At 45.3% G+C, this 14,399-nt stretch overlaps 1 protein-coding gene across 1 annotated transcript in view; it reads right to left on the minus strand.

Moving 5' to 3' along the window:
- ADPRHL1 (ADP-ribosylhydrolase like 1) overlaps positions 1 to 13,064 on the minus strand; it is a 58,207-nt gene extending 45,143 nt beyond the window's left edge. Inside the window, exon 1 of the mRNA XM_056555817.1 lies at positions 12,851 to 13,064. Coding sequence (XP_056411792.1) covers positions 12,851 to 13,064 — 214 coding nt within the window. The remainder of the gene's footprint in view (positions 1 to 12,850) is intronic.
- Positions 13,065 to 14,399: the final 1,335 nt, after the last annotated feature.

Consider the following 14,399-nt stretch of genomic DNA (forward strand, 5'->3'; position numbering starts at 1 on the left):
CGCCCGCTCGCGAATCGCATCCCAGGTCACTTACCCGTCCCGGTCCCCTGCTGTCATGTGCTGGCGCGCGCGGCTCCGCTCTCTAGGGCGCGCGCGCTCCAGCTCTCTGAGACTTAAAGGGCCAGTGCACCAATGATTGGTGCCTGGCCCAATTAGCTTAATTGGCTTCCACCTGCTCCCTGGCTATATCTGGTCTCCTCCCTTGCACTCCCTGGCCGGATCTTGTTGCCTTGTGCCAGTGAAAGTGTTTAGTGTGTCCAAAGCCTGTGTACCTGAACTTCTGCTACCCATCCTGACTACGAACCCTGCCGCCTGCCCCCAACCTTCTGCTACGTTTGACCTTGCCTCTGCCTAGTCCTTCTGTCCCACGCCTTCTCAGCAGTCAGCGAGGTAGAGCCGTTGCTAGTGGATACGACCTGGTTGCTACTGCCGCAGCAAGACCATCCCGCTTTGCGGCGGGCTCTGGTGAAAACCAGTAGCCTCTTAGAACCGGTCCACTAGCACGGTCCACGCCAATCCCTCGCTGACACAGAGGATCCACTACCTGGAAGCCGAATCGTGTCAGTAGATCCGGCCATGGATCCCGCTGAGGTGCCGCTGCCAAGTCTCGCTGATCTTCCCACGGTGGTCGCTCAGCAATCGCAGCAGATTGCCCAACAAGGACAGCAGCTGTCGCAGTTGACCGCCATGTTACAGCAACTTCTGCCTCTGCTACAGCAGCGACCATCTCCTCCGCCAGCTCCTGCACCTCCTCCGCAGCGAGTGGCCGCTCCTAACCTCCGCTTGTCCCTGCCGGACAAATTTGATGGGGACTCTAAACTCTGCCGTGGATTTTTGTCTCAGTGTTCCCTGCATATGGAGATGTTGTCGGACTTGTTTCCTTCAGAACGGTCTAAGGTGGCGTTCGTAGTAAGCCTTCTTTCAGGAAAGGCCTTGTCTTGGGCCACACCGCTCTGGGACCGCAATGATCCTGCCACAGCCACAGTCCAGGCCTTCTTCGCTGAACTCCGGAGTGTCTTCGAGGAGCCAGCCCGAGCTTCTTCTGCCGAGACTGCCCTGTTGAACCTGGTCCAGGGTAATTCTTCAGTGGGCGAGTACGCCATCCAATTTCGTACTCTTGCTTCCGAGTTATCATGGAATAACGAGGCTCTCTGCGCGACCTTTAAAAAAGGCCTATCCAGTCGCATCAAGGATGTGCTGGCCGCACGAGAGATTCCTGCCAATCTGCAAGAACTCATCCATCTAGCTACCCGCATTGACATGCGTTTTTCTGAGCGACACCAAGAGCTCCGCCAGGAAAAAGACTTAGATCTCTGGGCACCTCTCCCACAGTATCCGTTGCAATCTACGCCTGGGCCTCCCGCCGAGGAGGCCATGCAAGTGGATAAGTCTCGCCTGACCCAGGAAGAGAGGAATCGCCGTAGGGAAGAAAATCTCTGTCTTTACTGTGCCAGTACCGAGCATTTCTTGGTGGATTGCCCTATCCGTCCTCCACGCCTGGGAAACGCACGCACGCACCCAGCTCACGTGGGTGTGGCGTCTCTTGGTTCCAAGTCTGCTCCTCCACGTCTCACGGTACCCGTGCGGATTTCTTCTTCAGCCAACTCCTCCCTCTCAGCCGTGGCCTGCTTGGACTCCGGTGCCTCTGGAAATTTTATTTTGGAGTCGTTTGTTAATAAATTCAGCATCCCGGTGACCCGTCTCGTCAAGCCGCTCTACATTTCCGCGGTCAACGGAGCCAGATTGGACTGCACCGTGCGTTACCGCACAGAGCCCCTCCTCATGTCTATTGGACCCCACCTTGAGAGGATTGAGTTCTTCATTCTCCCCAACTGTACCTCTGAGGTCCTCCTCGGTCTGCCTTGGCTCCGGCTTCATTCCCCCACCATTGATTGGACCACCGGGGAGATCAGGAACTGGGACTCTGCCTGCCACAGGAAGTGCCTCTCCCCCCCTCCCAGTCCCGTCAGGCAAGCCTCTGTGCCTCCCCATGGCCCTCGTCCTGGTGTCACACTGCCCCGTGCCAGGCCTCGCCCTCTGCCCTCCCTCCCCATTCCCACTCCTGCTGTACTGCCTGCCGTTGAGGAAACCCTCCATTCTTTCCCGGTGTCCTCATCCCAGGGGAGGCAGTTACCGGACAAAGAGAAGGGGAGACCTAAGGGGGGGGGGGTACTGTTACGCCTAGCGCTCCGGGTCCCCGCTCCTCCCCGGAGCGCTCACGGCGTCTTTCTCCCTGCAGCGCCCCGGTCAGTCCCGCTGACCGGGAGCGCTGCACTGTCATGGCCGTTGGGGATGCGATTCGCACAGCGGGACGCGCCCGCTCGCGAATCGCATCCCAGGTCACTTACCCGTCCCGGTCCCCTGCTGTCATGTGCTGGCGCGCGCGGCTCCGCTCTCTAGGGCGCGCGCGCGCCAGCTCTCTGAGACTTAAAGGGCCAGTGCACCAATGATTGGTGCCTGGCCCAATTAGCTTAATTGGCTTCCACCTGCTCCCTGGCTATATCTGGTCTCCTCCCTTGCACTCCCTGGCCGGATCTTGTTGCCTTGTGCCAGTGAAAGCGTTTAGTGTGTCCAAAGCCTGTGTACCTGAACTTCTGCTACCCATCCTGACTACGAACCCTGCCGCCTGCCCCCGACCTTCTGCTACGTCTGACCTTGCCTCTGCCTAGTCCTTCTGTCCCACGCCTTCTCAGCAGTCAGCGAGGTAGAGCCGTTGCTAGTGGATACGACCTGGTTGCTACTGCCGCAGCAAGACCATCCCGCTTTGCGGCGGGCTCTGGTGAAAACCAGTAGCCTCTTAGAACCGGTCCACTAGCACGGTCCACGCCAATCCCTCGCTGACACAGAGGATCCACTACCTGGAAGCCGAATCGTGACAGTTCCCTTTAACCTTATTTTACAAATGATTAGCAATACAAATTACAGTGACATAAATACAGGAGTATGAGGTGACAAGGGGACCTTAAATTTCATTGACACTATGCAAGCTGCCAAGAAAGAACGTAAGCAGGGCTACTGCTCTACAATATTAGTCAATCATTTAATTCATAAAAACATAAGAATCCTACTAGCAGCTATTACAAAGTAGCACTGAACCACAATGCTGAAAACCTTCTTACAGTGTAGAGGAATAATCAGCACAGATGCAAATGAAACAATATATCAAACATTTTAGTGCATATGTACATTATACAGTATGTATCTAGGTTTGCAAGGATCTACTATTAGCCTTGTGTTTTAAAATGAAAACTCCTCTGTGGAAATTCAGTCATGTGCACTGTGCAGTGGAACCTTATTGACACCAATGGGACTCTGCTGTACCAGAATTTACGAGAAGAATTTCAAAACGGAATTCTGCTCGGAAATTCCATAGTGTGAACCCAGTCTGAAAGCAACATACCCCTTACTTTAAAGGGATACTCCTGGGGAAAACATTTTTTTTAAACATTTTTTTAATCAACTGGTGCCAGAAACAGATTTGTAAATTGCTTCTATTTTAAAATCTTAATCCTTTCAGTACTTATCAGCTGCTGTATGCTCCACAGGAAGTTCTTTTTTTTATTTTATTTATTTTCTGTCTGACCACAGTGCTCTCTGCTGACACCTCTGTCCATGTCATGAACTGTCCAGAGCAGGAGAGGTTTGCTATGGGAATTTTCTCCATTCTCTGGACAGTTCCTGACATGGACAGAGGTGTCAGCAGAGAGCACTGTGGTCAGACAGAAAATAAATTCAAAAAGAAAAGAACTTCCTGTGTAGTATACAGCAGCTGATAAGTACTGGAAGGATTAAGATTTTTAAATAGAAGTAATTTACAAATCTGTTTAACTTTCTGGCAACATTTGATTTAAAAAAAAAAAATGTTTCACCAGAGTACCCCTTTAAGGCTCGACTTACAGGATAAATGGTCAATATGATCAAGTATATGGGCAAGTTGGTAAATACAATTTGCAAACTAGCATGGGTTGGTGTATTTATTGTGGAGGTTTTCAAAGTGACTTTGTTAGTCCAACCAATTCCTCTTGTTTCTTGATTTTCTTTACTACATGATGGTATATAGTTGAATTATTCTAATTTACTTTAAAGGATATGTTCGCCTTTTGTGAACTGCATCATAAGCAAAGGGGCTGGACTGCAATATTAGACCAAACCCACTGTTTTTAGAAAATATACACCTTGTTTTTTTATATACATTTATGACTTGATCCGAGATGTTTTACAGTTACAAGTGTAGCTTGTAACATTCACACAGTTTCTATAACTGGCATAGTTTTTATAACAAATGTTTTGATTAGGCATTTCCCTAAAAACACCTGGGAAATGATCCATGATCAATCAATTCCATTATATTCAATGGGATCATTCATAGTATCCAGTGATTAAGTTGTGATGACAAATTGGTGCACAAGCCAAATAGGAGAAAATCTTTTACATAATCTCCCTATTGTATTTGAAACTTTGGTAGCACAAAACTGGCAATAAGCCTGATGGCAACTAAAGCATATATATATATATATATATATATATATATATATATATATATATATACACACATATTGTGAGACAGTGACAGGAATGGTTGTTGGTGATCATTATATTTATATTTTCCCAAGGTATGTGGATACCAATTTTGAACCCCTTGGCAAGAAAGGCAAGTTTGGTAGTGCTGCCTTTATCCTCTTCCTGGACCAGTGTAATGACTCGCCCTAGTCTGGTCCAAGGGGTTAAACTTTTTTAAGTTTCTGGCTTTGCTTAGTTGCTGTTTTTTTTTAGCCATTCAGATACCTTGTGTGACCACAAGGCTATTTAAGCCTTCAGTGGCTAGTGCACATTGCCTCTGAAAGAACTTTCTGAAGCTAGCATTCTGTATTGTATTCTACAATCTGGTATTCTGACTTCGGCTGTGTTTCCTGTATTAACCCCTTGCTTTCTGAGTAAGCATCTCTAGGTTCTGACTTCGGCTTGTTGACTCTGATTTATCTGTTGGTTGGTTTGTTTGTCTCCCTCTGTATTGTTAGTGTGCGTTTACCTTTTGTATTCCTGACAATTCCCTGACCTCTGACTATTTTGTAGTTTGTTATTTTGGCTTGAAGTCCCAGCATGTAGATAGGTAGGGACTGTCTTCGTGGTTGTGGATCCATCATTTAGGGTGGATACACAATAGGAAGGGTCAGGGGTTGCAGGTGAGTTTAGGGCCTCACTAATGTCCTGTCCAGACGTGACAGGCGTTCAAGATTTTGAGTTGGCTCTAAGCCAGCACAGCTGGGGCTGATTAATATTACTGGGCTTACAAAAGGTATAACCAAATCTGCACTGGGAGGCTGTGAGGAACATATAATGAGAGATGGAGTTCTGATGTGGAAGCCTCAAAAGAGAACATTATAACCAGTGTGAGTAACACATTTGTTAATTGTTGTTGGGTGACTGGTAGTAAGCCACCTGTATAGACAGGGAAGAGATTTGTGTAGCTAGCAGTGGACAAGCAGGATTTTCTTTTTGGATCTATGCCTAAGTGTTCTCCAACATTATTCAGTGGAGGAAAAAGGTTTTAATGATTTTGAATATCCATGGTCAGCTCTTTGGCCTTGTCCATTGTGGAGAGTTTGGAATCGGATTGATTGATTACTTCTGTGGACAGGTGTCTTTTATACAGGTAACAAGTTGAGATGAAGAGCACTCCCTTTAAGAGATTGCATCTAGTCTCAGCTTGTTGCCTGTAAAGTAGACACCTGGTAGTTAGAAATCTGATAGGTGTTCCAATACTAATTTTACAGAGTAAAATGCAAATCAACTTATAACATATTTGAAATGTGTTTTTCTGGATTTTATGTTGTTGTTATTCTGTCTTTTACTATTTAAATAAACCTGACATTAAAATTATAGACTGATTATTTCTTTGTCAGTTGGCAAACGTAGGTGATCAAATACTTTTTTCCTCTACTGTAGATATATATATATATATATATATGCAGAGAGCTGAAGCCTCAACCTTATATTGTATGAGATACTGACAATATTTATCTTCCAAGGCTTGGGTAAGTTTATCTTCAGATAACTAGCATTCCCACTGAGTGAACATTGAAACTAAATTTAGGGCCCTCTTGGCTGAAGATTACACAGTGGCATTAAAACAAGTGGCTGACTTATCAAACAAAAGACAGAGAACATTCCGGGATCTATATATATATATATATATATATATATATATATATATATATATTCAGATTTGGAAGAGACGACTTGATGGCAGCCACTTAGAAATCTCATGGCCAGCCTCATGCTATATACAGCTGTTTGCTTCTCATTCACACTGACAACTAATATAGGCATTTTTATGCAGCTGTCACTGTGTGGTGTAAGATAATATCTCTGCATAGAAACTGTGTTTTTGTTCCTGGGTCCAGGTTTATATTTATTCAGTATGAATGTTAGGCGTCTTAGGCAACCAGACTAGGATACAATACACTCCCTAACACCTTCATAATGCAGTGAAAAGGACACTGCCTATTTTATTTAGTCAGGTTACAGCACAAAGTACACCTGGGACAAAAGAGGCAAATTAAAGGGGTTATCTAATGGAATGTTTTATTTTCTTATTGTCTCCAGGCTGTTTAATTAGATAATAAATACTTAAACTCACCTAAATATGATTCCTCGTAGGTCCAGGATTAGGATGCCCCATTACTGGCAGGTCACCGCTGACAGTCTGCTTCATTAGAGCCAGCCAGATCTGCAGACGCTACGTCAAGCGTTGCTCCACCAATCACTGGCGGAAGTGGTGTCCCGCCCTAGCCAGTGATTGGAAAGCAGCACTGTCAGTTACCCCTTCTGTAGACACTCAGGGGAAAGCAGAGTCACCAGCCACAAACGGGGTGCCCCGATACAGGAGCTAGGAAGTTTTAGTTATCTTATTAGGCAGGCTGGGGATTATAAGAAAATAAAAAACTAAAGTCACCTGACACCTTAAACTGTAGAATTCAATAGATTACTGATAAGGTCTAAAACCTAGTTCATGCTAAATCATGACATTTTCATATAAGGATGGATTCACATGCAGCTCATTTTATTGCAGAAATGTTTGCAAAAATCTCTTATACTCATCTAAATGGCTTTGTTTCGGTGGCAAGCACAAAGATTTTTAGAGGCTCCATTTAGTAGTGACAATAAATTTGTGCAATAGATACTCTATGGAAAAGAGAGAGCAGCACTCCTCATAGGGTAGTATTGTTACAATTGTGCAGAAAAGGTGAGAAAAATAGCCACCAAAAGTGGTCTTGCTCTGTTGTGTATAGTGACACAACAGCAGTAAACGCATTCAAGGAAATATTAAGTGGTGCAGCTTCCTGGCGTCGGCGGCAGGAACCTCTGGCCGATGTAGAATGAAGAAGCTTGGAAGTGAAGAAACATACAGGGTAAGATAGGCAGGAAACTTTATGCAATAATTTTTATTAGCCACAACATTACGCGTTACAAGTTATTGGAACCTCTTCCTCAGATGTGTTGGCAACACACGATGCCTACACATCTGAGGAAGAGGTTCCAATACCTCGTAACGCGTAATGTTGTGGCTAATAAAAATGATTGCATAGTTTCCTGGTGCATTGCGCTATCCTACCCGGATTGTTTCTTCACTTCCAAGCTTCTTCAATAAACATTGGTACTGGCCTATGAGACCTACTGAGGGGGGCCCTAAGCTCCTCCCCCACACTGTAGGCCACATCCACACTATTATATCCCTCTCATACCAAACTGCTCCATCCCTACTAATGTGCTCCCAAAGCCATTTTCTATGTTCATACTTTATTACTGAGAACAGAGAGAACTTGTTCTCTGTACTAGTTAATATCCCACAGTTCACTCACCCAATAAAATCTAATGGTATAGGAGAGACAGGAGAAGCAGTTTGGGTATATTAGTGGTCTTCAAACAGTGGACCTTCAGCTGTGGCAAAACTACAACTCCCAGCATGTTGGCTGTCCAGGCATGCTGGAAGTTGTAGTTATGCAATAGCTGAGGGTCCACATTTTGAAAACCTAGAACACAGTTTCCAAACCAGTGTGCCTGAAGCGGTTAAAAACCTACAACTCCCAGCATGCCCCGATAGTCAATGGCTGCTCAGCAACAGACAGTACATACCCTTTCAAGGCAGGCTTCAGATGTGTACAATGTCCTTACTCTCCCTCCTCAGGGGTAGACTTAGACCTCTATCAGGTATCATCCTGTCCTCAGCTCTAGTGCTAGCTCTGCCTAGACCTTTCTCCATGTGTCAGCTTTGCAGCAAATGTGTTTTTCCACCTTTGCTATCGGGGCCATCTAGTGCATGCGCAAGGCAAGGAACAGGGGGATGCACCGATATGGCCATCCACCCGCTTCGCTAACAATGCCCCCTAATGAAAAATGAGCAGCCCCTCGGTGGTGATGTAACTCAAGGCCTCTGCAAAGGGATGGCTCAGTATTTATTAGAAGTTGTTGTTAGAGTAAGGCTAGAGTTACATTTATGCGGCGTCTGGCTCCGGTGAAACTGGGCGCAAATTGCCACAATTGATGCCACAATTGCATCAGTTGCCATTAGTTGTGCATCCGTTGGCATTAGTTGTGTCCAATGTTTTTTAACGCCGGACTGGGAGAACGCAGCAAGATGCGTTTCCCTGTCTGTGCTGTGCCGGTCCGGTGAGTGCAATCATCCGGCATCCAAACTGAGACGCCAGATGATTGGGAACTGTCCCTTTCAAATGAAAGGGATCAGTTCTTGCTTCATTTTCTCTCCGGTGCAATTTCTGCAGCCCCGGAGGGGGAAAAAAACTGACGACGCATATATGTAAAAGAGGCCTAACAGACTGGAAGCTGTAGTAGTGCATCTAGAGGTAACCCCCTCCCCCAGTGTACCAAATGCCCTAATTTTCATATCTATAAAATGGATAGTACACAGAAACCGCGCACCAGACAGCCATATTAAACGTATCATACTCTTCAGTGTAACTTCCTCTATTAGCCTCTGTCAGCAGGTTGGGATGACTTAATCATGCTCAGGACGGTTGAGACTTGTAAGAACATGGGTGCATCTGGTCACACAATTCCTTGTCTGCTTAGGGAAGAATTTTGGCAGATACACTGTCCAATTCTGCATTTTTCCCAAGCTGAGAGGAAAGGCAGCAGTTATTGGAATTATCCCCTTTAGGAGCAGGAGTGGTTCAGGTAAAGGAGCAGGACAGTGGGATGTAAATAGACGCCACTGTTTATGATGACCAATTTTTTTCAAGAAGAGTGGATAACAATATATGGATAGGTAATGACCCCTCTGCTTATTCCATTAGAGGGAACATAGGAAATCATAGGAAGCACCCAGCCACCTTTATGTCCTTGGATTAATATTTGGAATAATTTGACTAGAAAGAGAAAGAAAGAGGTATGCAGGTCTATATTTACTAAAAACACTGCCCCAAGTAATATGTGCTCATGTAGCCTAAATTTTCCCCAAGCATTTATGCACCACCAGGGTCATTTTCCAGGACACATGAGACTAGGTCATTTCCAGTAGTTTACACTAAGTTCTCTACTCAACAACAGAGATAACTGTGCAGTATTGTTGCTTGCGAATATTCGCAATGCGAATTTTATTCGCGAATATCGCATATTCGCGAACTTGCGAATATAGCACTATATATTCGTAATTACGAATATTCGTTTTTTTTTTTGTTTTTTTTTCACAGTACACATCACAGTGATCATCCCTCTCTGCTTCCAGCTTGTGTGGTGTAAAGAAGGCTCTAATACTACTGTGTGAGACTGGCGTGCGAATTTTCGCACATGCGAAAATAAAACGCGAATATTACGAATATGCGAATTTAGCGAATATATGACGAATATTCGTCCATATATTCTCGAAATATCGCAAATTCGAATATGGCCTATGCCTCTCAACACTCAGTGCAGTAATATCTGGTTATTGTGTGGTGGCAACTGCTAATATTGGTAATGTTTGTCTTGATATATTGGTTATTCCTCGGTGACAGTATGATGGTGATATGCATGATGATAATATATGTACCTTGTACAGTGGTATTATTTGGTAACTGTATGTATGGTCTAGCGCTGTACTATCATACATAGTTTAGGCTCTCACAGTGCTGATTCTCATTATCCTTGGACAGTGTACTGCTGAGGTATTGTATCTACGCCTGTCATATGTTATAAATATTTATTTTGGGGGTGGGCAAAGCATATGCCTTAGAGCTTGTGCCCTATCCAGCCTGGCACACACTGTCCTTATGTTATCCAGTGCCAGGATGTTGTGTGTGACGGCATAACCAATATTTCTGGCAGACCCCGGTCCGTCCAGTACACATGTTCCTAGCCAGCATCAGGATGCAATGTAAATAGTTAATACAATATCCCAATTCTGCCTGGACCAAGAAGACATGAGATTGGTAACTTGGGGTTCTGGGGTCCGGTCTGAGAAGTGATAATCCAGGGGACTGATCTGGGGTCTAAATAAGTTTTGGAGTCTGGGCTCTGAATTGATTCAGAGATCTGGTCTGACGTCTAAATGAATTTAGGGATCTGGTCTGGGTTCTGAATCAATTCAGGGATCTGGTCTGAGTTCTGAATTAATTTAAAGGGGTACTCCGCTGCTCAGTGTTTGGAACAAACTGTTCCGAATGCTGCAGCCGGCGTGGGCAGCTTGTGATGTCACAGCCTTGCCCCCTCATGATGTCACACCCCGCCCCCTCAATGCAAGTCTATGGGAGGGGGCGTGACGATGTCACGCCCCCTTCCATAGACTTGCATTGAGGGGTGGGGCGTGATGTCATGAGGGGTGTGGCTATGACCTCTTCATGTCCTAAACACCAGGGCCCTTAACTGCCTTCGACTATGTCCCCTGCATTAATTTTTCCTTAAAGGGGTACTTCGGTGGAAACATTTTTTTTTATTTTTTTAAATCAACTGGTGCCAGAAAGTTAAACAGATTTGTAAATGACTTCTATTAAAAAATCTTCATCCTTCCAGTACTAATTAGCAGCAGTATGCTACAGGGGAAATTCTTTTCTTTTTGAATTTTGTTTTTTGTCTTGTCCACAGTGCTCTCTGCTGACACCTGATGCCCGTCTCAGGAACTGTCTAGAGCAGCATAGGTTTGCTATGGGGATTTTCTCATCAGGACATCAGGTGTCAGCAGAGAGCACTGTGGACAAGACAAAAATGAAATTAAAAAAGAAAAGAATTTCCTCTGTAGCATACAGCTGCTAAAAAGTACTGGAAGGGTAAAGATTTTTTTTTAATAGAAGTCATTTACAAATCTGTTTAACTTTCTGGCACTAGTTGATTTAAAGAGGTACTCCCGTGGAAAACTTTTTTTTTTTAAATCAACTGGTGCCAGAAAGTTAAACAGATTTGTAACTTCTATTAAAAAATCTTAATCCTTCCAGTACGTTTTAGGGGCTGTATACTAAAGAGAAATCCAAAAAAGAATGCATTTCCTCTGATGTCATGACCACTAGGGGTGTGAATCGCCAAGAATTTGGCGATTCGAATCACGATACCAGTGTGGCGATTCGATATATCCCGATATATCGCGATACCGTCTAGGTGACGATACATCGCGATATATCCCGATACATCGCCCACCTGGGAGCATTCATAGATCCCAATAGACGCCGCTGTCAGCTTTGACAGCGGCGATCTAGTACTCCGGTGCTCACTTTTCTCATGTTATCCCGTCCGGGCTGCAAAATAAAAGAAAACGCACTTTATCTTACCTGCCAACGAGCCCCCGGAGCTCCGGTACAGGTGTTGGGTCCCCGGGCTGTATTCTTCTTACTTCCTGTTAGCCCGGCACGTCACATGGAGCTTCAGCCTATCACCGGCCGCAGTGATGTCCCGCCTCTGCTGGTGATAGGCTGAAGCTCCGTGTGACGTGCCGGGCTAACAGGAAGTAAGAAGAATACAGCCCGGGGACCGAACACCTGTACCGGAGCTCCGGGGGCTCGTTGGCAGGTAAGATAAAGTGCGTTTTCTTTTATTTTGCATAACATGAGAAAAGTGTGCACCGGAGTACTCCTTTAATAGCCAGCCGCGGCGATCGCCGCATGCTGGCTATTAGCGGCGGCCCCCGGCTACTGAAATCAGCCGGGGGTCGCATAGTATGGAGCGGGCACGAGTCGGAGCCCGCTCCATACACCCAGAGCGACGCCGTGTCAGATCCGGCCTGCCCGGCTCCACAAATGTGGAACTTTTATCTCCTGATGCCCAGGACAGGACATGCTGTTCCAGGCGTCAGGAGATAAAAATTCCACATCCCTAAAAGAATCGATTCAAAAATATTTTGAATCGATTCAGTATCGGCAAATGAAAAAATCGCGATTATCGCGAGAATCGATTTTTTCTTACATCCCTAATGACCACAGTGTTCTCTGCTGAGCTCTGCTGTCCATTTTAGGAACTGTCCAGAGCCAGAGAAAATCCCCATAGCAAACATTTGCTGCTCTGGACAGTTCCTAAAATGGACAGCAGAGGTCAGCAGAGAGCACTGTGGTCATGACATCAGAGGAAATGCATTTCTTTTTTGGATTTCTCTTTAGTATACAGCCCCTAAAACGTACTGGAAGGATTAAGATTTTTTAATAGAAGTGATTTACAAATCTGTTTAACTTTCTGGCACCAGTTGATTAAAAAAAAAAGTTTTCCACGGGAGTACCCCTTTAAAGCCCAATTTTGTCTAAAGCCAGCCCTGAGTACAACAAAAGTAACAGCAAGTACCAGCTAACAATTTGAAGGTGGAACTAGTTTAGTGCTAAGATAAATGTAGGATTTAATAGCATCATGCACTTAGCTTCAGATGTGAACATCTTACCTGTGACAAGAGCTTCTGCAGTAGCCGAGTGCATCAGAGTGTTGTGGCTGACCGGCCATTTGTCTGCTGATAGCACCAACTTTTCTAATCCTCCTAGTTCTTTTAACTCTTCAAGAATCTTTACACCTGAAGCACAGATTGTCCAGCTAAAGTTTCTATATCCCAAAGAATCACCCACAGCGGACAGGAGCATAGCAGCTGTATATTTCTCCATTGCGAGAGGACTTTGCAGCTTGTACGTCTCTTTTGTCTGGCAAGTACCAGGTCTAATTTAGTGTCACTCTATGGCTGGCAGAGCTCCTGTCACTGGCTATAAATGGCAGTGCTGCCCTTATCACAACCTGTTACAACCCCCTTTACTAACATTTCTTTAACTGGACATTGTCTAGTCGCACCGCTCTTCAATTGTGTCACTGCCAAAGAAATGGATTACTGTTACTTTCTTTGTTAGTCCATATCAATCTGTAAGATTTGGATGATAAAGATTTTACAGCTAGTTCTAACACAAGAAGACAAAAAACAACATTTTATTCTATCGACAGACAAGGAGTTAGTAAATGACAGGGACAGAGACATGTACTTATAAGCTGAAATACCACAGAGTAGCTGTGAAATTATGGGAGATTGTATGGAGTCACAACTTATTTTCCACCCGCATACCATTCTTCCCAAAGAGCATTGCCTATAAGACTCCCTATGCCCCCCAGCCCCCATATAAGGGTGGGTTCACACTACATTTGAAGATACGGTCACCGGATCCGGCTGGGAGGAGTGAATACCGGGCGCTCCAGTATCCCAGCCTGACCCAGCCCGTATCTCATTCATTTGAACGAGCCGACAGGGGTCAGATAGTGACTCTGATCAGCTCATTTTTTGCCGTATAACAAAAGTTTTGTCGTAAATTTTGTCATAAAATGAGTCATGTCATTACAAAGTACAATTGGTGGAGCAAAAACAAGGTGAACAATTTAAAGGGGTACTCCACCCCTAGACATCGTCTCCCCTATCCAAAGGTGGGACCCCCGCAATATAGCATGCGGCACCCTGTTTCTGCTCTGGAAGCGCTGGAGGGTCTGGGTCCCGACCACAGGAACGGAAGTCCGTGACATCACGTCCCGTCCCCTCAATGCAATTCTATGGGAGGGGGCGTGACGGCCGTCACGCCCCCTCCCATAGACTTGCACTGAGGGGACGGGGCGTGATGTCACACGGGGGCGGAGTCGTGATGTCACAATCTTCAGTCCATGTGGTCGGGATGGTATTACCCTGAGGGCCTCCAGCGGTTCCGGAAGCCGTTACTGGTGGGTGCCGCATGCGGCGGGACCCCCGCGATCAGACATCTTATCCCCTTTCCTTTGGATAGGGGATAAGATGTCTAGGGGTGGAGTACCCCTTTAAAGCATTATGGCTATTAGAAGGAAAACTACAAAAAAACTGTGTTCAAAATAAAATAAAAAACTGATATTCTTAAGGGGGTAAGAATAGTGATCATATGAAGCAATTTATTATCAATTAGTTGTTTGGCACTCTTTTAAGCCATAATGATACC

The sequence above is a fragment of the Hyla sarda genome, chromosome 2, assembly GCF_029499605.1.
Source record: "Hyla sarda isolate aHylSar1 chromosome 2, aHylSar1.hap1, whole genome shotgun sequence".
In the NCBI taxonomy this organism is placed as follows: domain Eukaryota; kingdom Metazoa; phylum Chordata; class Amphibia; order Anura; family Hylidae; genus Hyla; species Hyla sarda.